Below are 24,706 nucleotides of genomic sequence, written 5' to 3'. Positions count from 1 at the left end.
TCAACCTCTAAGCTTCAAAAATATTAATTAAAGTCATCCGCTTCGTCTCGCTTTCTCTTTGCACCTATTTGGAAGCGTGTACAGTATACACACGAAAAAGGGTCGATTAAAACGTTACCGCAAGGCATCATATCGTTCAACAAAATTTAGCACACTGTACACGCAGCATCATCAAATTAATGTCATTGTGTTCTGACATCAATTATAATTTATTTGTTGTATAAAATCCATAGTATGGTGGTTGTACACAAAAAAAACATACGAAAAATCAAAATTCATTAACATTTTGAGCTGTGTCTGTGTGTGGTAAAAGAATGGCGTACAACATACCCGAGATAACCAATTTTTGGCGAACATAAAATATTTATGCTTGTTTATTATTTTCATGAATACGATAATCGAAACGTTTATTAGACACAATGCGCCCAAACCAAAAAAAACTACTGACAATAGAATCATAATGTTCAAATGCGCCGACCAAAAACTGCACATGACATATAACACAAGTGAAACCATTTTAATTATTTGACTTTCATCATAACACTTTTTCGTCGTCATTCTTTTGGCTACTTGTCCGAGGCCTTCAAACTAATTCCCCCATTTATGCGAATACTTTGGCTTACTTCCCGAAGACCCGAGACAAACACAGGTCCTTCGTTTTATTTGTGCATAAAAGTGATCATAAGCTTCTGTCATCCTCAAATTATGCGCGATTTTTTCCGTCTCATTTTACGAAACACAATATGAGTACAAGTGCACGAGAAAAAAATGGAAACAATTCTGCATGTTCGTGAAAAATAATCATTTTGGCATATTCTATTAAAAAAAACTTCTTTGCAAAATTAGTTTTTCCTTGCATCCGGATGTAACGATAATGAAAATTCATAATTCATCTTTTCATTAAAATTATAGTGAAATGGGCCGTCAAAAAACTATTTTTCCTTGTACATTTTGCTGGATCATTTACAGTGTCTGAACCTTGAGATTTTTTTTGCTCTCGCATTATTTTTTCGTGAAACTGACCCAGATCGTCGCAAAGTATGAATGCGTACGAAGACGGGATTTTTTTGAAGCTGCTCACATTGGCTTGGTAAACTCACATGACGTGTGAAATTCATCAGTCAACCATCAAATGGCGGTGAAATTTCCGTACGTCATAAAGCTAAACAAAATCACAATGTCACCATGGGTCAAATCTCGCGTTTGTAACATGTCAAGTTAGTGTGTAGTACTTTTTTTTATTTTCTAGTACAAGTGACAAAAAAAACGAACGCTAAAGATCTGATTATTGATTGTGACTCTAGCACTTTTTTACGATTGAAAAGATGAAATCGTCAATCGATGAGAAAAAAAGCAGCCATTTTCAATGATTTCCTTTTTATAGCCGAACATAGAATGCAATGTGTGGTTTGATTTTACCGATTTTTCTTTGATGTAGTTTTCTATTACAATTCGCATTTATTGCAGGCTATCCAATCAAAAACTGTATTTTCGAAACACATCGTTTTTTTTTCTCGTTCGAGCTCTCATTCAAAGACATCACAAGCTGCTGTTGCAGTATCCATTACTTTGGAAATTGTTTAATTTCCGTTCATATCCGGCCACAAATGAAGCTGACACAAAAATGAGATTAAAATTCACTGAAAATATTTGCTTCGGGATTATTTTCTCCCTTTTCATTTCTCTATTTTCTACTTATACTTCTTCGATTTCTTTTCACTTGGGCTGCCGGATAACTGCAGTTATTTGCTCCTCATTGAATTCACTTCAATTCTGCATCAAAAATGGAAATGAGCTTTTTGTCAACGGTTCTTTGAAGCATGCATCCGACTGAACCGAAGTAATTTTTTGCTCGATTAGAGATTCATTTATGTCACGAAAAGAGAGCGAAACATAAACAAACACACAAAAAAGAGACGAGAAAAAGACGAATTCACATTTGAAAATCGACAACGTCAATTGCAACCGCAAACACATGGCAGAAATTGCTTTGTGTGCATAGATTAGAAATTCAATAAAAAAATTGACATATTTCGATTCGAATTCGTTTAGAAAGCACCACAAACACTATACACATATAGAGCAGTGAGTAAATTACGTTTGGCAAACGGATGAGAAAAAACGAATCGAGAATAGTGTACGAATTTGCAGAGGCTCCCTCGTGAATGCTATCTCGGCATATGGGGTTTTATTTTTGTGTCCCTTGTTGTCGGTTTTCGAGGAATTTTCAAATCAATTTATCATTTTCCTCATTCTTTCATGCATTCAAAACCAAAAACAAACTGCCCATTTTTTTTGTTAGCTAAAACTTAGTGCGACAACGATAATTTTTCGTCTATATAAATAAAATGTACGACTTTCATTATGTCAGCAAACATTTTTCACATTTGCATCTATGTTTGAATCGTTCCATCGTTATCGCAAAAATGGTTTTGTTTAACGTCATCAACTTTATCTTAATTTTCAATTGTGAGCGAACAATGAATCAAAGTCTCTCCCCTCATTCTCTCTCTCGCTCTCTCTGTTTTTCTCTCTCCTCTTCAGTGCGAATGAGCAGAAATGCAAGTCCACCGTATTGCATACGTACATTAAGCAGTGAGCATATGCATAACACATTTTAGTGAGTTAAATTCGAGAAAAGAGAAAATGAGTAAACGATAGTGCGAAAACTCATTGAACCAAACAGCAATGCAATTGATAAAAAGAAATATATATATAGGAAAAAGTGCATTGCACAGCAGCATCGAAGTAGTTAAGTTGAAAAGAATTGTGAGTATAGAAATGGGAATAGAAATGGAAATAGCTAGACATATAAAGCGTTGATGCACAGCGCATCCCACGATGTGGTAACGAAAACATTGAAACAGAACATGCACACAAACGCTCACACCGAATTTTAACGAAATGAAAAAGATGGCATTGCATAGCTACGCACATACACAGAGAGACACATGCGAAGAAACCGAGGAAAAACAACATGAAAATATATTTTAAGTGTTAGGTTCATTTTGGCATGTATTCACCACTTTGAATGCCAAATGAGAATTTTTCGTTGAACAACGGGCCCGAAAAAGATACACACATACTCAGCCTATGGAATTGAATGAAGTGAAAAGGATAAGAGAGCAAGACAGAAAAAAATTAAACAGACACTGCTATCATTTTAACAATGAATTTTGTGCACACGAATTGTCGAGCGATTGTAAGTGAATGTGGCATTTGTTCCGAGCTCTCGGCGCTTACACATTCGCTATTAGCATAAAGTCGAAATAAAGCAAGTAAATTGTGGAATCGTGAAAAAGAATGGTGCATCCCTTTTTTACCATCTTTCTTCCTCTCTCATTCAACTTGATTCGCTATTTAGTTGAGTTCTATTTTTTTTGGTTTTCATCCTTGATTGTCCCACCACTACTGTGCTTCTGATGCTTAAAGTTGAGTGATTTTGTTCGTGGTTTTTCTCTGTCGTGCCACTTAACTTACTGGCAATGCACTGTGCTCTAGCCACAGACGAAGTTTATTTAAGTAGGAAAATGTTTCATTTGTGAAAATGCGATTTTTCGTCGCCGTTTTCGTTGTCGCGTTGATGTGATTCTGCATTTAAACTTTAAACACACATATTACATAATTTTAACCACCACATTTTAGCATATCGCAGCACGTATGGGTGCCCACATAATATTTAAATGAGCTGGTAAATGCGTCTTTTCTTGATACCGACGTGCAAATCGACACCGACACTCTAACAGACTAAAAAAACACTTTATTCACACGAAAATTCTCTCTGTATGTTTTTTTTTTCTCTACCTCTCTCGTCCAAAATATTTTTATTATATTTTTTATGGTTGATGGTTAAAGCATTTCACGTGACTGTTGAAGGTTTGCCACTTCAATCGTGACAAAAAAGTTTTCTGACCATGTTTTGCAGCTTTTTTCCGCTCACCCTCCTGCTTTTTTCTCTCTTCCTCTTTTGATTGTCCGGAAAATACTTTACTAAATGTAATCACGATATTAGCCATTTGATGTGACAGAAAAAAAGTTATTTTTTTTTGTTAAACAAAGAGTTATACAAAACGAACATAACATTTGAATATGTTTGAATTTTTTTGTGGCTGAAGTTACCTTCAAAACAAACTGACAGGATTCGTGTTGTCGCGATTTTTTTTGTCTTCCTCCGTTTCGCCAAACATATTCTTGGCAAAAATCAGGTGCCAAAATAGCTCATAAAGGATACTTTCGTCGGTCATTAGCATACCGATAAAAAAAAGTGTGTCACTTTTGGGCTCTAATATACACCACAATAATATATCAAGTTTATGTTACATATCCGATAAGCCAGTATATCATAACGATTCACTTCATTGAACTGCATTCTTTTCTCTAATTTTTCTTTGCTTTACTCGTTCTTGCCTTTCGTGCCATTTGTTTCAAGGAAATGTGCCAAATCAATAGATGCGCTTTCGTTTTATTACTTTCGTAAGTCACAAAAAAAAATTGGAAGCGAAAAGTTATATGGCAAGCCGCATTAGTTGGTTCAATACCGCGGTCGTAATTTAACTGTTTCGTGTTTTAATGTCATTTTAATTTGTCTTATCTGTTTTACCTTATTCCGTTGTCTTTTCGTTTATTTTATTTTGAATGCCAAACAAACATCAGCCCCAATTCAATGCTCCATACATTTACGATAAAATTGTATTTGCACAACAATTCAAGAGTCAAGAGAATGGTGAAGAAAGTAAAAAAAAACTAAAATCGAACACAAAGTTTAAACACGAAATGCAAATTACCGATTTGACTAGCACAATGTCATTGGCTCCCTCTACCATTTCGAATTCAGTCATTGCGCTTGCCGAAAACTGCAATTTCGATCGTTTGCTTTTAATCGTGCGATTTTCATGGGCAGAATTTGCCGTAAAAATCAATAGAGACAACAAAATTATTTTGCGGGTAAAATACCACGAATGAAAAACGAACACAAAAGAGCAATTGCTGTGAAAATTGCGCGAAATGGAGAAAAGTATAAAAGTTTGTCATCTTATTTATGACCTGCTGACATTGACTGTTTATTAGCATTGATAATGGATGAGTAGTTTTTTTCGATCCTCATTTTCTTTGTTATGGCTCAATTTCGTAGTCGTTCAGTGATATCATAATCTGAATGGTGTTGAAACAACAGGCGAAAGAGAAGAGAAAACGAACAACATTGACTATCTTTATGGTAAAAGTGATTGTCTAATAAACTGTGTATTGTTCATGTTGAAATCAACTCCCGAAAAATCAACGGCCAAACTAAATAGTCGAAACAATCAAAGAAACACCGAAAAAAAATATATACACAGTGTACATCCCAAAAACAGAGATAAAGATTATATGGAACAGTTTGATATGGAATAAGAGGCTGCAAAAGACTCATTGGCTTACAAAAATTTCCTCTAACCACCAACATACTGATAAACATCTTAGGGGCTAGTCTCACGATATGGAAACAACTATGGAAACATGAAATGTTTACAGAGGAATTTTGGATACTGATGTGACCACCCATTGGATATATAAAATCTACGGAAACATAACATGTTTCCATTCTATGTTTTACCAAATATTTCATGTGTTATCTATAGGTGGCGTTATCATTTAAATTCTCATTCTCATCCTCATCCTCATCCTCAACATTCAACCATCATTATTAAGAACGCGTCGTTCTTTTGTTAGCTTGTGATCGTCTGCAATATTCGCGATATTTATATCTTTTTTGTGTTTTGATAAAAAAAATGGAGAAAAATAATCAAAAAGATAAAAGAAAGGTTTCGAGAACATGGAATAGAGAGGAGATAAGGAAACTGATTGAACTTTACGAAATGAGAGTTGACCTTTGGAATCCTTCTTCTCAAAATTACATGAATCGGTGAGTTTCGAATGTTGAACATTATTTTTAATAAACTAAACTAAAACCATTCCGAAAAATTATAGAAATATTAAGCAAACACTGCTCTCAGAAATTGCAAATGAGCTGAACGTTAGTTCAAAAGACGTGTCCGCAAAATGGCATGCTTTAAGAACTCAGTTCAATAGAGAGTGCAACAAAGAACGAACACTCAAAAGCGGCTCTGGAGCTGATGAGGCTTACATCTCGAAATGGGAATATAAGTCTTCTTTGCGATTCTTAAACGTGAATACAATGTCAGGGGCAACCGTATCAACATTGGACTTGAATGAATTGTCATCCACTGGACCTATCGAAAAATTAGCTGAATTCGATATCAATGCTGCTATCGTTTTGAGTTCCGATTCGTCCGATACTAATGATAATCAATATGATGTACCGTCTTGCTCAAATAACAAACGGCGTATTGAACATTCGAGTAAGAGAAAAAAATCCAACTCACAGTCATCTGATGAAAATGTTTTAATGCAAAAAGCATTGGAAGTTATGAGCCATACAAACGACGAACTTGATGTCTTCGGTCAATTCATTGCCAGTGAAATGCGTCAAATTAGCGACTTATCAAAACGAAATTCCGTTAAGCGTGAAATTATGGCTATACTAATGAACAGTGGTAATGATATGCTGATAACAACAACTCAATTGCAGCCGTTTACGGTTTGCAACAATATAAGTCCTATCGATATAACAAATTCGGATGAAAACGAATTCCAATATTGTTTTGAATAAATAAAATTGCGCGATTGAGTTCGACCACGACCTTTCCCATTTAAAAAGATCCTAAATAAGTACGACATATACAAACCATTTCAACTTTTATTTTGTTTATATTGTTTTTCAAAACCGATGAGCCATTTGCAAGTGTGTTCAAAATGTATTTACATAGAATGATTGTTTACAGCCAAATAAAATTATTTATTCAACATTAAGAAGACTGTGAATAGCTTGTTTTGAGAAAATATTTATTTTCGTTGCTTATTTCGAATATTGAATCTTTCAAATCTGACATTTGTACATTACGACTTCGATTTATCCAATTTGACAGTTAGCTTGGTGTGCATGTTTGGTTGTATAAAACAGTTTGTTTCTGTAAGCGAAATGGATAAGGCTGAAGAAAATAGTTCTGGCAACTTGCTGCCATTGACCATTTACAAATGCACTGATAAAAGGTGTTCTTATTCAACTTTAAGGAAGGATCATTTAGATAGACATATCGATCAAACACACAATAAAAAACGCAAAATCTGTGAATGTGGAGCTCATATTTTGTCATCTGGATTAGCTCGACACAAAAGAACATCATGTCCATTGCTGAACAATCGTAGTTTAATTAGTTTGTGCATTGAAAAAGCCACCGAAAACTCACCGAATGAAACAAATGCATCATCTCATCAAATTACTGGAATGGAATTGAACAACTTTGTCGATACGCATGAAGAAAAAACTGCATGCTTAGTTTCAACAATAGGTTCTTGTGCTTCAAATCCGTTGGTGGTTCAATGTCCTGAGCCAAAGTGTAAATATTCGACATTAAGGATAGACCATTTGAATAGACACGTTGAACAAACGCACAAAAATAAACGAAAAATGTGTGAATGCGGTGCTCATATTCATTCCGCTGGTATGGCTCGTCATAAAAAAACATCATGCCGACTGCGTGCTTTGGTTGTTGAAAATGTCACTGATAACAAAAGGGATGAAGCAGAAGGACTAATAATCGCTGAAACTGAAACGAATAATAACACAGAGGAGGTCAAAGAGGAGACTGAAGAACAATTCGTAGCAATAAAAGATGTTCCTGTTGTAACAGATGAGCCACCTGAACAATACCCTCAAGCGACTGACTTCTCTATCACTCCATCGGAGTATATTTTGTATGATCCATCATTCATTGAATTTGAACATGAAGAGATAATTTATTAAAAAATGCATGAATGAAATCCTTTTGAATGAATAAAATAAATGTATTTATTTGGAATCGTCATCTTTGAATTTTTTTAACAAACATTTAGCGATAAAAATGATCAAAATGCAAATATTTATAAACCAATTCCAAACACATGTCACGATTACGCGCCAAAAATATATATAACGTTGAATATTGACGTTGAGGTTGGGGATGAGGAGTTTGTGAGAATTGACATTAGAACAATGTTGAGGATGAGGTGTTGAAAAGCGTATTCATTTTTAATTTGTGTATTTGATAGTGTGGAATAATTTATGAATTTAAATAAAATGAATAGCCGTGTGAATTTGAAAAGCATTTGCATCGTGTCTGGAACGACTAGCAAAAAGATAATCGATAAAAATATTCTGCGAAAATTGTGCAAAATTGATATATCAGTATCAGTTAAAAGAAAACTGACTGATGATGAAATAGTTTTGCATGCAAAACGAGCCAAGGTTAATCTGGAAAAAATGTCATCAAATTACATTCAAAATATGATTGTGGACGCGAGAAATGAAGTATTTTTTTTATTTGTTCACGCACAATTAAATATTTAATACTATGATATTTTATCTTTGCTAGAATCAATCGACACATAACACAATGAAATCAGAGAAAATTATACGATCCGAACCAAAAAATGTCTCAATTCGTTCAAAGTACATTCGAATGAATGCGAACAATGGGGTACTTATTATTACTTCACACCTTAAGATATGTTCGTTGCATTTTCTTTATTTTACATTGAACTTATTTCTTAGAAACAATCGAAAACGGAAGGAAAATTTAAGAATGAAACAACGCAAAAGGCTATATGTTGCACGGAATATGTTATTGGCGAAATCGTTTGGTGCAAGCTGAAAGGATATAAGCATTGGCCTGCATTAATCAAGAGCTTTGATGGGAATAAAATTAACATTTATTGGTTCAATGACTACCGGACATCAGCAGTATTTAAATCTCAGTTGAAAAAATTTCTTCCAAATTTAAATGTTTTCGGAAAAGATATGAATCTTCCACTTCAAAAAGCGGTGAAAGAGGCTTTACTGCTGTGTAAATCAATGAATGCAGAAGAAAAATAAATTTGTCTTGTATTAAAATAATTGGTTTTCGTTTGAAGTGTATTTTTATTTGACATTTTATAAGATTGGATGAGGTTGAAGGGTGAGGTTGAATTCATGTGTCATACATTTTCATCAAAAGAAATTCAGAATCAGATCAAACCACAGTTTTACAGAGTGACATGGCAATCTCGAAAAACACTGTTGCTTCCGCGGTTATCGTAGCCATTTTATTAACACAAAAAAGAAATAAAAGAAAAAAGAGAAAAATGTGGGTAAGAAATTGGATTCGTGCACGTGAAACTGAAAATTCCACTCATAAAATGATAGAACAGATGCGTAGCGAAGATGAAAATGCATTTAAAGGCATGTTTCGAATGAATGGCGTTCAATTCGATTTTCTATTGGAAAAAGTTCGTCCGTTGATTACAAAAAAGGATACAAATATGCGCAAATCAATTTCAGCAGAAACGAGATTAATGATAACACTAAAATATTTATCAAGTGGTGACTCATATAGAACATTGATGTACCTGTTTCGCGTTCCACATAACACCATTTCTGGAATAATTCCAAGCACTTGCAAAGCAATATTCTCATCACTTCGTGAAGAATATTTGAAGGTATGCTAACCAAAAATACTCTATTGTCCCAAAATACATTTTTTGTACATTACTTTCTGAAAAAGGTACCAAATACGTGTGAGGAGTGGAAGAAAATTGCCGATGATTTTCAAAGTAAATGGAACTTTCCGAACTGCCTGGGTGCACTAGATGGAAAACACATAGTTTTGCGTTGCCCGAAAAATTCTGGATCGCTGAATTTCAACTACAAACATAACTTCAGTATTGTTTTGATGGCATTGGTGGATGCCAATTATAAATTCACATACATAGACGTCGGTTGTAAAGGAAGAATTTCTGATGGTGGTGTTTTTAACAGGAGCTCTCTATATCATGCAATTGAAAACAATTTATTGAATATTCCGTCGCCATACTGTTTGCCCGGAACTACAATTGAAACACCTTATGTGATTGTGGCAGACGATGCGTTTGCGCTGAAAAGCTATATAATGAAACCGTTCAACTTTCGTAATCAAGATAAATCGCAACAAGTTTTTAATTATAGACTTTCTAGGGCCCGAAGAATGGTTGAAAGTGCTTTTGGTATCATGGCAGCCCGATTTAGATTGCTTAGAACTAACATCGAAATAAGTGAAAACAATGTAAAATTATGTGTTCTGGCCATATGCGTATTACATAATTTTTTGGTATCTGACGAAGACGAAATTTTATTATCTGATGCTTTGTTGAATTTTAATGAAACTTGTGAAAATGAATCGACAAATCCTATCAATTATTCAAACGAAGCGAAAGAAATTCGCGAATTATTCAAAAGCTATTTTGTCAGCCCAGCCGGAGAGGTATCTTGGCAATATGATATGATATAAATAAAAACAACATTTTTTTTCACAAATATGATCAGATAAGTTGGTGGCAATGCGACCATAATGGAAACATTAAATGCAAAATGTTTTTTTTGTAAACATTTTATTTCCATGGAAACAATGTTCAACAATTATTTCCAGTTGTTTCCATATCGTGAGACTAGCCCCTTAAATTTTTCTTCCGCTTTTTTTGTTGTCTTCTTTTTTCGCTTTTTATCTGTGTCATTCCATCGGTGGTATATCGCTGCTGTGGCGGCAGTCGCCTTTGCTGTGGCCATACATGAAACACTTTGCAAACGATACCCAGAAGATGTCCAAAATGTTGAGTACAACGGGAAAAACATAAATAAATGACCGAATCATTATATAACAACGGTATGAAGAAATACATACAATTCGAATATGTCTTACGAAACGAAAATATAAAAATGCTTTATATTGCATTGGGATATACTCGAGTCATATATATATGAAATGCATAAGCAGCGAGATGAAAATGCCTTTAAACAAACCTCATATTTTTTCAAAAGCACACGACAAATCTTCAAAACAATCGTCGGCTCCGAGTGTTTTATTCACTCCCTTTTTATGTTTGGTTTTCGCTATAACTCTTTTTCATACCAGTTATTATATACATCACACGTTTCGACATCATGATTGTCGAATGTGAGATTTTGTGCGGCTTTTTTGGAGCATTTCGGTTCGTCGGTTGAAATTACAAAAGAGATGGAGCGGGAAAGCGTGAACGAACAAAAAAAAAACGAAATCTGTTGAAAATCATATGAATTTAATACGAATTCAAAACAGCATCTATTCGATTTGGATAGAGAGACGACAAACAGCAAACAATAAGAAAAGATGAAAACATTGACATTAACTAGTGGATAAAAGAGAAGCGCAATCGAACAAACAACAAAAGAGCTTGAACAACAACGACAGAAATGTTAAATCCACTGATTTTGTGCTGAAATATCAAAGCATCAACAATCGAAGTTTTTCATGGCATTGAGTTTTCGTTTCAGATTTTTCCATTCTCTCTCTCTCTCTGTCTCTCTCTTCTCAATTCAATCGTTGCAGCAGCCGAACAGATAGAATAGAAAAGTTTTAGTTACTTGTTTCGCTACTTCTCATTGTTATTGTATTAAACTTACGATCCGAATGGATTTTCACATATTCTCGCACATAAACTTGCTGTTTTTTCGACTTCTGTTCGTCCTTTGGATGTTTGCACATGAACGAAAAGAAAAATGAGAACTATTTTCAGGATACCATTCATTCTGCAACTTCAAATTGGGAGCAGAGAGAAAGCTTTCAAATAAAATAAAATGGTGAATGCGCCAATGCTTTGTTGGTGTGCTGTTGGATTTTAAACCAGTTGGCAGTTGCAAAGCCGTATCTATCCATCTCTTTCTCACACTTTCCTCGTGGTATTTAATCCCGATTGATTTTAATCAAAAATACAAGAATAACAAAGGATCGTATTTCCATCAAGAATATATAGGCAAACGAATATGAGCACGAAATTCAAGCCAAATCGTTTTGTCGTTCTGACCATTACATGTTTGCAAGTTAGATTCTATTCCCCATTCTTTTCTCTTTTTTTTTCGCATGCATTGTGTGAGTGTTTTTTTTTTTGTTGGTTTCCAGAGAACAGCTCTATTTCGTTGTCGACTATCTGCGCTGGTTAATCTTTTGGCTATCAGCACACTTTTATCGTATTTAGCAATGGAAACGTGTTACGTCTTTATATATACATATACATTCAAAATAACTCAATATGCGATACATATACACTTTGATATAGTAAACCACTTCTTCTAGTTTCTCTAAAGCTGTTTTTTTCTTTTGTTTTCGTTTTTTTTTTTTGTTCGGTTGGGGTGATGTGAGGATTATCAGTTTTCTCTGTAAAAGTTTTTATATGTGTGTGCTTGTAATGTTTTCATTACATGCAAACCGATTTAGGCTAATTTCCATCATTTGGAAATGTGTCAGAATGAAATGGCTTCCATTTTGGCTTTGCTCTACTTGACGAATGACTGGGAATAACCCATTTTACGCTTAAGCCTCCCATCGCAAACATGCTCAACAGTTCAAAATAGATCACATAGCGTTATCGAAAATACTCTAGTTTACAGGCGAACATAAGTACACTCTTTACCTAATCCACTTGTGTAATTTATTAAGTCAAGTTCGGCAATGGCAGCTGATATTCGGTCGAATTTCCATTTACAAACTATTCATTTTAACAATGCTCAATATTCTAAGTGTTAATCCATTGTATTTATTCGTACAATGTGGTTTTTGTTTTGAAACAATTCACAAATATAATAAATCCGCAATTTTAAAAACATTTACCAATTTTAGTTGAATCTCCCTTTCATCGTTGTTATTCGTGAGCAAATGTTAATGCAGAAATTTAAAAGGCTCGCACGTACACTGATTGGATGCTTTGCAGCGATTTCAATAGTTTGTAAAAACTTTAAAATCAGCTTACCGAAGAAAATTACTACATATACTGAGTACATATTGACTCATAAGCCTAATTGCAGTTACTTTCACGAATAGATTTTCTACTAAAAATCATTTTCTCCAAAGAATACGCAAGTTCACAAAATTGCTGGTCTTCACAAAATATTCATGATGTCATAATTTCGATGGCATTTAAATCATTAAACAACAACAACGATTCAAAGTCATTTACTCGCTATTTTCTACTTTGAACTAGTGAGCTCATTAAAAGTAATGTGAATTCTTTGCGGAAGCAATAGATTGCACTTTGATTGATGATGTGAATTGTAAGAAATGAAAAATTTTCATCTGAAAATGTGACTGATTTATGTTTTTCCCTTCGAAATACACACGAATTTGATTCTGCATTGGGCTTTACTTCAGCAAGTAATGCGAATGCATTCACAGAATACGTATATACGGTATGTAATATGCTCAATGATCGAAATGTACTGGAGCGGCACGTCTTACCGCCATATAAATAACTTGATATCATAAATGCCAGCGGAGACATTTAAAAAAAAGAAAGAAATACGATGAGCTCGAGTGCAATTGCGTTGCAGTCAAATTGAAACAGAATATCTAATGGAATTTTATTCGAGTGAAATGTTCGTTCATGGGATGCACCAGAAGCAGCATCAGCGTGAACATCTTATAATTTATATAGTTTAATCGAAAAGCAATTCCATGACGATGAGTTAATGTGATTCGATCGTGCATGGCGGTTGAACGAGTACTTTTTAAATGACGGTGTCAAATTGATGCGGGAAAAATTGCATATGAAAAATAACATTTATTCGCTTGGACAAAATTAGCACGAAAATATAACATATACAGTGCCACATGACGTGTTTTTTTTTGTTATTTCGTCGGGAGGTCGTTTAATACGAAAATTTTAGCGCGGCAAAAACTAATTAGAAATGAAAATTCAAATATAAATTCCAATTTCCATTTTCCATATTACGCAATGTTTAATTAGTTTTAGGCTGTGGTTACCTGCATTATCGTATATTGTGTGTATGAACAGCTTTACCTCAATGTTGGTCGAACGGGGACTGTTCATACACACATACACGTACACCTGGAAAAGTTCTCTGGGGTCGTTCGGCACAGCTGTTCTTTCACTATTTCTCCATTGCTGTGAATGGCTGGTTCATTTCATGCTTGCTTTCAAAATGGCTTGTATCTTCCATACTAATGAGATTTCGGTGCATTCAATAATAAAAAAACGTGTATTGAAAAGGTGAACAAAAAAACGAGTTTCAAAAAGAAAATTTTCATCATCGTTTTCCTGTTCTTTTTTATTCATTTCCGTGATGATGGTAGTGGAAGTGCTGGTTTTGCTGCTGCTGATGACCTTTTTTATAGTCGCAAAAATCTTTGCAACGCCAAAAATACACACACACCAAATTATATACCATAGTCATTTTGAGCCATTCATTTTGTTAGCGCACAAAGTTGCAATTTGAACGAAGATGGTGTACTTAGACGAAGCTGATTAATCCTTTCACGATGCTCGTCTTTGCTCGAAATTGCATTTTGAAGATGCACTCAAGGCTGAACAGCGAATCACTGTGTGGCCATAGCAAATGAAAAATTCGCCGAGTAGAGACAGCGAGCGAAATAAAAAGAAATAACGAAGAACACACGCGCTATAGCACTGTATGCGCGCGTTTCAAAATTAAATGAAGTAAAAATGTGTAAATAAAGAAAAGAAGATGAACGATATGGGCAAGCGAGAAGAAGAGATAGAGAGTTAAAATAGAGGATGGGTTATTACCTTTGGGTGAAGCTATAAGATGCTTTGTATTAATATATTTTATGGCTGTCGTTGAATGTGAACATTTTGAGAAAATAATAATGAAACGGAAATGGCAATGCGCAACACATACCTTCGCGTTGGGCCCATTCCAAACGGAAATGCCACAATCTAAAGCCAAACGAGTGAAATATGTACAAATGAGACGAATCAGCTAAATTCGCATGCATAAATTGGTCATTTTCGATGTTAGTGAATGATAATAATTTGTTTGAATCTTTGAATGTAGGATGGCTTTAAGAAAATTTTGGCAATTGAAAAATCGCCATGTTTGCACACATACAATGTTTGTACACAAACACTAAATCCTATGCAAACGAAGTGTACCCAAAATCCAGTGAAGAATGAACGACACATTTTCAAACAGAATACCAAGTGAGAGAGAAGTTGGCGAAGAAAAAAGACGAGAGAGAAAATAGTAGACCGAACACCAGATAAAATGCAAACAAATTAATTCCGAAATAATTTATATGTGAATTTGGTAGAAACACGCAACATGCTTTCTATTCAACGCTGGATAATGGTAATAGATATGGAACGATTTGTTTGTGTTGGTGTCACTTTGGTTGTTGTATGTTGTGTTGCTTGATCTATTTGCACAGGAAATTATGGCATTGAATGGTATATGTACAGTGCAGAAAAGCCAACGTTTGTTGCTCAAGCCAAAAGTGAAGCGGCTTTTTGCCATAGAATATATATGGCAAACAAGTCCATTTTCGCTTGAATCGTTTCTCAAAATTGCAATATAGGCGCGCACTTACACGCGCGACCACAAATACACTTTATATTTACTTCATTTTTGCATTGAGACTTGAAGAAGATCCATTCATTGCGATAAGAAGTATCCATGTTTAGTCTATTTCATGGCGGCTAAAACCTTGGTACGCTATATTGTACTGTATATATATTTGTGACGATGAAGAATTCAACTCGAACAGTCAACATCATTTAATGTGCACATACGCACTTAACCATAATAGACATTGAATAGTCTTTGCACTTGCAGTTGTATAAGTTACCAAATTGCTGTTTGGGTTAATATTGATATTTATGTTTGCCAAATTGTATATAAAATGTTTCGTCTAGTGTCAATTCACCCACATGAATTCCAAGAGCGAAGAAAAGGAGAAAGAAGACAAAAAAAGAGCACCAGCACTTGTGCCGAGCATTGGGTTCGCTATCAAAATACTTTAACATAACACTGAGTAAATAAATTAGATTATACGCGTGCCCGCTGCATTGTGACAAATGCCGTTGTGAAGATAATGGACATTCACAGATACACTCGACGAATACTCTGATGTTTGGTGTAAATGAATGAAATGAAGTGCCTTACTTTGCGTGTATGTACTGTGTACATTAAAATCACTGAGTAAAATATGTTTGCTAAACCATGAGCAATGCCGTTAAAATCAAACCTTACCTAGGTTGCCAGCCGATTGAATGCCATCCATTGAAAAATGTTTACAAATGCTTCTTTCTCCTTGGCTTTTTACAAAAGGACAATCTGGTAATCGTCCTTTCGGCCGTATGCTATAAATTTGCCAAACAATTTGGCATTCAAATGGAATGGAATGGAGTGAGAAAGACAAGAAAATGAACTAGCCACAAATGCACACACACACACACCCAAGCACTATTTTTACGAAATTAGAGGCTCTCATCAGTTAAGAAGGGTTTAAGAATTGCTGGCGAACTCAAGATAAAACACGTTTTTTATCATTTCAGGAACACTTCAACACTATTTTCTCCTTTAATTGGTGTTGAATTTCGGTATAAAGAAAAAAAATGGTCCATTTTTAACGACATAGCTTTTAACGACTTTCTTCGCGCAAGCTTATTAATGTAACATTTTATGAATATTTGCTGTGATTCTTTCTGATTTTATCGGTACATTTAAGCCGGAGTTGAAAATTAACAAGAAAAGCGGATATATTCACCGTTCATTTTTTGTGTTTTTCTGTTTTCTTTTTTCGCTCGCTTTCTTCTCTTTCGTCGTTTCATTCGTCTCGTGAATGTGTGAATCTCTTTTATCTTTCAGTAAAAAAAGCATTAAATTTCCTACTTAAAAAAGCATACAACTACTTGTTCCGTTGCGCTTTCATTTTTATCATTTCACACTGTTTTTTTCCTTCTCTCTACCCGAATAGTATTCAGAGTTCAGTGGTGAAATATGTAAAAATAAATACGATGCGACATAGTTTTGTGCCCTTTGTACATTTTTCTCTCATTGCATTCGCATTTATTAATTACCGTTTAATGTATATGATTATGAAAATGAGAAAGAGTTTGCGGTTTGGCCAATATTTCGCATTTAATTCGGTTTGTTTACATTGTAAAAAGTACATGTGCACAAAATTGCTGACAATAGACAACAAAATACATACACATATTCACACTCATACACTCGATCGTAATCAGCATGTGCTTTAGCGCTGAACATAAGAGAAAATAATATTAATAAAAAAGGCAAGCAAATAGCAATGTGACCACGGTGACGGCGAAAATTTATATTTAGCACCGAGAGAAAATTACTACAGGCTTTACATTTCTTTTTTTTTTTTGCAAGCGTGTTTTTTCATAATACAATCTGCCGGTCTTCATTACTTTGACCTGATATGATTCGCACCATACTCAGACTGTGCTGTCCGCGAAACGGATAAATAAAATTAAAAAAAAGAAAAAAATAGAGAGAGAGAACAGAACATGGCGCAGTCATTCATGGCAATTAATTGAAGCCACAAATGTATTCCGTGTAAACTATGCCATGCGGTCAGCAATGAGCTGGTATTTATAACGCACAACAATAAAATCTATGAGTTTCAATTTCAAACAGAAAAAAACTACAACGCTGTTTTATTTCACACAAGAGATAAAATAAATTTTCAACATCAAGACACCACTTGACGTTCATGCTTTGCTCATTGCAACCGAATGAACGATTAAAATAATACAAACTAGAGACATGAAAAGGCACGCACACACACACACATCCACGATTTATTGATAAATAAAAATATTAAGCAAAAATACCCGCAATCATTTGGACATTACGAACTAATTTAGTCGAATTCGATTTATATTGATTAAGCTATCGAATTCGTATGGGAATTATAAAATGTTCACCAAAGATTTGTTAGTATGATTCGAAAATAGTTTGCGATATTGACCTTTTTGCAACCACGCAACTACAAAAATTGAATACAATAAAACAGATATAAGCACAAAAGCCAGAAACAAAATTGAAAAACGAGCGGAAAAAACACATCAAAATGTCTGTATTCCCACTTGTAAATTTTATGCTCAAATGTTCGCGTCGAATGTACATTTACCGCACACTTTTTTTTCAACAACAACATATTTCTAACGCCGTACAATGATGATTATTTAATAAAAAAAGGAGCGTATACAACATCGTTAACATGAATACTTTCATATAAATAAAAGCCAGCATAGAATGTAAGCACCAGGCATTTTCATGAAATTTCATAAGTGTTTGGTTTCTTTTTTTAAATTGAATAAGAGCAACTTGATATAATATATATAGGAGCAATGTGAGCGAGAGTGCACATTCATGTGTAGAGTGTGGTTTAATAAAGTATTTTATGTAATTCATGTGCATTAATCAAGTCAGATGGAGTACATTTTACGTTGTTAATGTGAGCAAATGACAGATAATTTGATGGCATTCATAGGTCATATCGATTAAAAATAAATCGCCCTTTTACATTGTGAATAGAAGTGAATTTATGGTGCTGAGAAAATTGGTAGTCGAGTTGAATTGGAAAAATCAATATCCATAATAATCAAGATTGAAAATGTGATAAAAACGCCACTCAACGAACAAAATGTGTCGAGAGTATTAATTAGAGGGGTTATGTTGTTGTGTCAGCAGATGATACGTGCTATTTCAACATCAATTAAAATATCGGTTCGTTAGCGCGCATCCGAATACCTTCATTTTTAAAATTCGACTTTCATTTGTTTTTACCAAAGAATTGAACTTGATCCAATTTAATGCATTTCAAGAGCCCTTCATTTTATTGACGATACAAGAGAGAGAGATAGAGAGAGAGAGGGAGAAAGAAAAACGGTTGCTAATACACAATACACAATTGACAGGAAGCGGAAATTTTGCAAGGTGCAAAGTTGAGTGGAAGGAAAATCATTTCCCATCTTTAAGTGCATAACGACCATAAACACCCACTAAGCGTACACCACTGCAATTTAACAAACAAAAACTAAACATAGACACAGACACACGCAATCGCCCCCAACAAGTAAACAACTCCATTGAATGCACTTTATCAATAACTGATCGAATGCAATAAGAATGAGTTTAATATGGTGAAAAATAGATAAAAAACTGGATTACAGTATAAATCGTTTAGCCAGTACTAGATTTATTGATTACATTCTATTGTTGTTTGTGTTGGTGCATGAATGAAAGAGAGCTTGTCATGGTAAACTATTACCGAGTCAAACTTGGTGAGGTAGGCAATGGCAATGGTAGTGGAAGCAACGGTCGTACGTGTGTGCATGTGCATTGTGCAATTCCATACTTGAAATTTGAATGGTGTAATTCAACAACGTACAGCTCCTATGCACCGATACAATTTCATACACATTAAACATCTTTTATCCGAAACGCAAACATTTTGAAAATCGTTTTTCAAAGATGAAATGTTTTGGAATGTATATGCGCAGACGATGGTTTTTGTTTTGTGAAGGCGAACAGCAAAAGGCATACCGATTTTCAATCCAGCATCCGACCGACACATATTTTTGCTTACGAATTCCGAACAAATGGTGTGCGCTCACCCTCAAAATGCATTAAAAATGATATTCAAACACTGCATTGTTCATTTATAATTTCCCTTTCGAATATATGTGTATTTCTATGAAACTGTGAAATATTTTCTGATTGAATTGTACAATGTGATCCATTTTCTGAATATAAAGGTAAATGGAGCTTCCTTGGAAGGGCGGTCGTTAGCGGATTGAATATTTCAATACGATTGGGACGCTGATTGCAAGTGCAGTTTCTCTTTCATGCACTACAATCATTCATATTCAATACATTACATAGATCTGGGATGCATGGCACATTCCACATTATTTAGGTAATATTTTCGACGATCGGTACCGTTATTCTTCTTTCGTCGGCCGTGCTGTTGTTGTTAATGCTGCTGCTGCAGTTGCCTCTTCCTCTGCTCACACTGTCACTTCTCGTTTTGCACGTGCATTGGATTCGAACGCTCGTAATCTTTGCCTTCTTGTTGTATGTCCACACTGAAATTGTTCGTACATACATGCATTTTCCAGGTTATGATAAATTTTTTTCTCGATATATGTGCTTCTGTACTTCTTCGAGAAATGAAATTTATTGCCAGTTTTGGTATGATATCAAAATGGAAATAAATATATTTTAAGTTGATTTATGGGTTTGATGCCGTTCGTTGTTGGCGTTACACTACACTCAACCATATGAAACCCCATTTTGATAATATGGATTTGGTGAATGTGTATGAATTGCAACTTCATGTTTGCATACTTTAACTTTCTCTCCCTCTCTCTCTCTCACTTTCTCTGTCCCCTTTCTCTCTTCAATCTCTTTACTATCCGTGTAACTAGTTAAAACTTGTTTGGCATTTGCAATGCCAATGGCAACTGTTGTGTAAGAATGAAAATCTATCGTTTGAATGAGAATAAGCTAGATATGGTTCGGCTTTTTCGGCAAATCACAGACGAAATTGTGTTGAAAAGATTTTCCAAACAATAAAATTCCGACAATTTTTTTCTCGCTATTTTTCTTGATATCTAGTGCTATGAGTATAAAAGACACTCAAACGAGCCTAGCCTACCAAAAATTCAATACACTACAAACACTAAACAGCTCAGCAATGTGTGGCTGTGTTGATGATACGTGCAAATGTTTCATTATATGCATTTTCCTTCGATTCCAACAATTTCGGCTGTCAAAACTTTTTTTGCACTTTCGCATCGTTACCTATTACACGAATTTTGAGGCAGTATGCAATGAGAGAGAGAGAGAATGAGAGGAAGGGAGGAAGGGAGGAAGGTGAATTCGATGATTTTGCATGTATTTGCTATGAAAATGGTTAATATAAAACCGCATGTATACAGCATTCATTGTTTTAGTATGTCATGTTAAAACATGCACAGCAATGAGTAGCTGTTGTAAGCACTACAACATATTATTTTATGTGAATTTTACACCTTTGTGTAGCTTTCATAACCAAATTCGCTGGTAATGACTTACACACACATTTTCGACATGTTTTCGTTGAGAGAGAGTGAAAAAAAATTCACAGAGAAAAAGCATATTTCTTTTGATTCAACTGAACATACCAGCCATTTACTATGTGAACGTCAAATTCACAATGGATTCTCTATAAAATTCATTTTAGTACTTTTTCCAGTCGCCTGCGATATACTCAACGTTTTTATTTTCTTACACATTGCGCATTCACTCCCAAGACAAAAATGAAACTAACTTCATTTTTCATTTCATTTTATATGTTACTAAGAACATTTTGCACCTTTATAATGGCGAAGAAATAATTCGTGAGCACTTTTTCTCGCTTCATTTTTAATGACATATCCAAACGTAAGATGTTTAAAATATTTGCAATGATTTGTACGGAAGCTTGAAAGAAGTAACATCCGTATCGTGGGTGAAAAAAATGAAGAAAAAAATCGATTTATTTGAAATCGTGAGGAAAAAACGCAGAAATCATTTCATTTCAAGAAATCCGGAGTTTTTCTTTTTTTTTTTTTAAATGATATGATTCTCTTTATTTTTATTACCTGAGAGATATCTGTTCTTTTACTGCAATTGAAGAGTGAGTGAGTGACATTATGTTTCCGCAAGACATGGAAATGCTATGGATACAAAATATAAATGAACATGTACAAAGCGGATCGAAGCACGGGCAAACTTCGTCCTCAATGAATGAATACAACTGAAGGTTTACAATGTTGACATTTGTTCAGCACGAGATTCACATGCATGTTTCATAAACCTATCATTGTCATGATCATATGTTGACGCTGCATTGGAGTGCTTATGAAAAGCAGTACAAAGCTTGTATGCTGTTCCTCTCCAACTTTTTCCAAGCTTCACATTATGCCGCGTCACAAATATTTCATCTTGAAAATGAAGCACTTTTGTGTCGCATTTGGAATTACACCTTTGCGATTGTGTGTATTTTTTGCTTGTTTTTCTTTGCACGCTTCTTTATTAGCATTTTTTTGTGGATATTCGCACAGGATCTCGTCTTCATTTTAATCCGTTTGCAACAACTTCAGTTGTTGGTTGTTGGTTTTCTTTTTTTCTTTAAGTCTCCATGCCGTATTTTTAATCTTCGTGCTTGAGCGTAAATTTATTCTGTGCATGCTAGTGCATTGCTCTTCATTTAGCGTTTGTTATAGTCAATGTGGCGCATTCACAAGACAGTTAGGAAACAAACATATACAAGATCATATTTTTTCATTTTCTTCCAGCAGATTTGTTTCTTCATCTCTCCCTCTCTCTCTCTCTCTCTTTCGCCCTATTTATTCATTCTGGTGCTTCGGCACATTTAATAATTGTTTTTTTTCTGCTGTGGATTGGAACACAGACCCATACAATCCGGACGATAAATTTCCAACGGTGTCTGCAAAATTCACCGTGAACATTGCAGAATGCCAAACAATGTTGCTTTAATGATGGGCTTAAAGTCATTGACTGATGCGGATGCTGAATGCATAAATTCAAACTTTTTGCCGGCACGCATCAAACGAACGAAAAAAAGGACTGCGGTGAAAATCAAGCGAAAAAGTTATGGATGAATAATGGTTGAAAATTTATGCAGAACCATTCGTTCAACCCAGTTTACTGTGTGCAAGTGGACGAGAGCCCACTGAGAAGATTATGAATGAGAGAGAGAGAGACAGCAATATGATGAAAAAAAAAAAAGATTAATCTCGACGTCATTATGGAAATTGTGTTAATTTGAGAAGGTGTTTCGCATTTTGCCGGGAAAAAAAACATCACACGAACGAATAAATTGCAAAACAGTTGATTGAACTAAATTACAAAATAAAAAGTGTAACAACCAATGCAATTACACGACACAATTTCCGTTTCCATAGAGAAATTTCATTAAAGTTCTTACAGCAACTTCAATTTTCCAATTTTATGAAACTCAACAAAATTGGATTAATTTATAGTATATACGTACGCTTGTACATGATGGAAGAAAATTGTATTAAACTTATACATTATAGGTGAAATGAGTAATTGAAAAGAAATAATTGTGAGATGCTTACAAAACAGCTATTGGATAAACTATGACACTAATTGGATCGATTTGTCACATTTATTTGTTGGAATGTTCTATCACATTTGACAAAACAGACGATTTTGTTTCATTTTTTTCCCTCCGAAACGGATAAACAACATTTCTCTTTTTAGTAGATTCTGAACACAAAACACAAAAGCATGCCAAGTGATCAATAACATATATGATAAACATCGTTTCACTTACACACTGTATGTGTGCGATACAATATGAATAGCCGGACATTGAGCTTTGAATGCGAGTAATGCATAATACATAAATACAACTTCCGAATATTTCTCGCTTTTTCCCTATTCATGCTCAATAAATCAATCGAACGAAGCTTAATAGCATTTCAATGGAATATTATTTGTGTGTGTGTACAACAATATACGTATGAATGTAGCTACAATGAATGTACAACATCGCATCACTGACTCAATTTATATGATTTTCTTGGTTTCCTTTTCGATTTAAATGCGCAATGCTTCCGTCGAACCAGTACCGTTCTCCTGAATGAATCAGTCAAATATTACGTATTCATTTCAAAATGTCATGTTCCAACAAATTTGATTCAATTTTTTCCCTTCTCATCCCAAACGGATAGAGGAAAAAACAACACACACACACACTTTAAATCCCCTACATTTGCAAAACCATTTTTTATGAATTTTTAAAGTGTATGCGATAGATTTTCGACTAAAACTCTCGTTTGCCAGCCAAATCGATATTTTTTTGCCCGCCAACATCCTGGTTTGACAATTGCATTTAATTTTGCAAACAAAAGCCACGTCAAACGAAAACCGTATCGAATTGAAAATAATATTTAAAAAAAGATCCTCACAATGCCACGCGACCTCAAAATCAAGAAATATATCGAGAAGGTAATAATATATTTGGAGAAAAGCATCAAATGCCTTCATTTAAATTCATCATGAGAATGGAACACGCGTTCACGCATGATGTTGCACAAAGTGCCTTCTCCACCTTTATTCGATTTGCATTGATCGGAATGGCACATTACTATCATGGCTGAAATCCGGCCGAATCGATTCCGAAACACGACGATTCTATATACAAATTGCAGTATCGAATATCGCGAATAATGCTACCCCATTTACAAAACACTACATGAACAAATCAAATCACATAAAATGGAATACGATGCTCTCGGCTAGTAATATAACGGTCATGATGTCATCGAATCGCAAATGAACAGAATCATTTTGTTCTATGGAGCGTTTATAACGTGAAAACGACACCGAAAATATCACATTGCAAATGATAATGGCAAAAAAAAGAGATTTCCATTACACATTTGGCATGTTCCACATGTGTACGCGCAGCATCAATTATTGAATGGGGGAAAAAGAGAAGAGGAGAGAAGGAATAAAAATAAAAAAAAAACACTTCCTACGAATTCACTCCCAAATCGAATGAAAAATGCGATAAAATTATTTGCGTCGATTTTTCTATGAATGATAGATACACTTTCGCATTCATTTTTATATATAGTTTGCATTTTTCAGTAAAAATGGATGGGATATTAATGCGGTGATAAAATACACGTGATCAGCGCAATATTTGCCCTTAATGGCCGTCATTATGTTTGCTTTGTTTCGTTGCTTGCCAAAATG

At 34.6% G+C, this 24,706-nt stretch overlaps 3 protein-coding genes across 3 annotated transcripts in view; all 3 read left to right on the top strand.

Moving 5' to 3' along the window:
* The window catches only part of LOC116348753 (innexin shaking-B), a 126,451-nt gene that overhangs the window by 35,839 nt on the left and 65,906 nt on the right, over window positions 1-24,706 (top strand). The window lies entirely within an intron of this gene.
* LOC116348754 lies at window positions 5,467-6,943 on the top strand. The gene is made up of 2 exons (XM_031779864.1): window positions 5,467-5,902; window positions 5,968-6,943. The coding sequence occupies exons 1-2, from the start codon at window positions 5,769-5,771 to the stop codon at window positions 6,668-6,670; spliced, it is 837 nt and encodes a 278-aa protein (XP_031635724.1). The 5' UTR covers window positions 5,467-5,768; the 3' UTR covers window positions 6,671-6,943.
* LOC116348857 lies at window positions 9,274-10,400 on the top strand. Its single transcript, XM_031780030.1, has 2 exons — window positions 9,274-9,573; window positions 9,639-10,400. The coding sequence occupies exons 1-2, from the start codon at window positions 9,274-9,276 to the stop codon at window positions 10,398-10,400; spliced, it is 1,062 nt and encodes a 353-aa protein (XP_031635890.1).

This window comes from Contarinia nasturtii, unplaced genomic scaffold (genome assembly GCF_009176525.2).
Source record: "Contarinia nasturtii isolate CC-2019 unplaced genomic scaffold, AAFC_CNas_1.1 Cnas_scaffold_2678, whole genome shotgun sequence".
In the NCBI taxonomy this organism is placed as follows: domain Eukaryota; kingdom Metazoa; phylum Arthropoda; class Insecta; order Diptera; family Cecidomyiidae; genus Contarinia; species Contarinia nasturtii.
This window is presented reverse-complemented; position numbering and strand designations above follow the sequence as displayed.

Excerpts from the sequence above, each read along its gene's own strand:
- LOC116348857 (XM_031780030.1), top strand. The coding sequence starts at position 9,274 with ATGATAGAACAGATGCGTAGCGAAGATGAAAATGCATTTAAAGGCATG. Across the intron at positions 9,574-9,638 it reads TTCGTGAAGAATATTTGAAG|GTACCAAATACGTGTGAGGA; the intron begins GTATGCTAACCA and ends TTTCTGAAAAAG.
- LOC116348754 (XM_031779864.1), top strand. The coding sequence starts at position 5,769 with ATGGAGAAAAATAATCAAAAAGATAAAAGAAAGGTTTCGAGAACATGG. Across the intron at positions 5,903-5,967 it reads TCTCAAAATTACATGAATCG|AAATATTAAGCAAACACTGC; the intron begins GTGAGTTTCGAA and ends GAAAAATTATAG.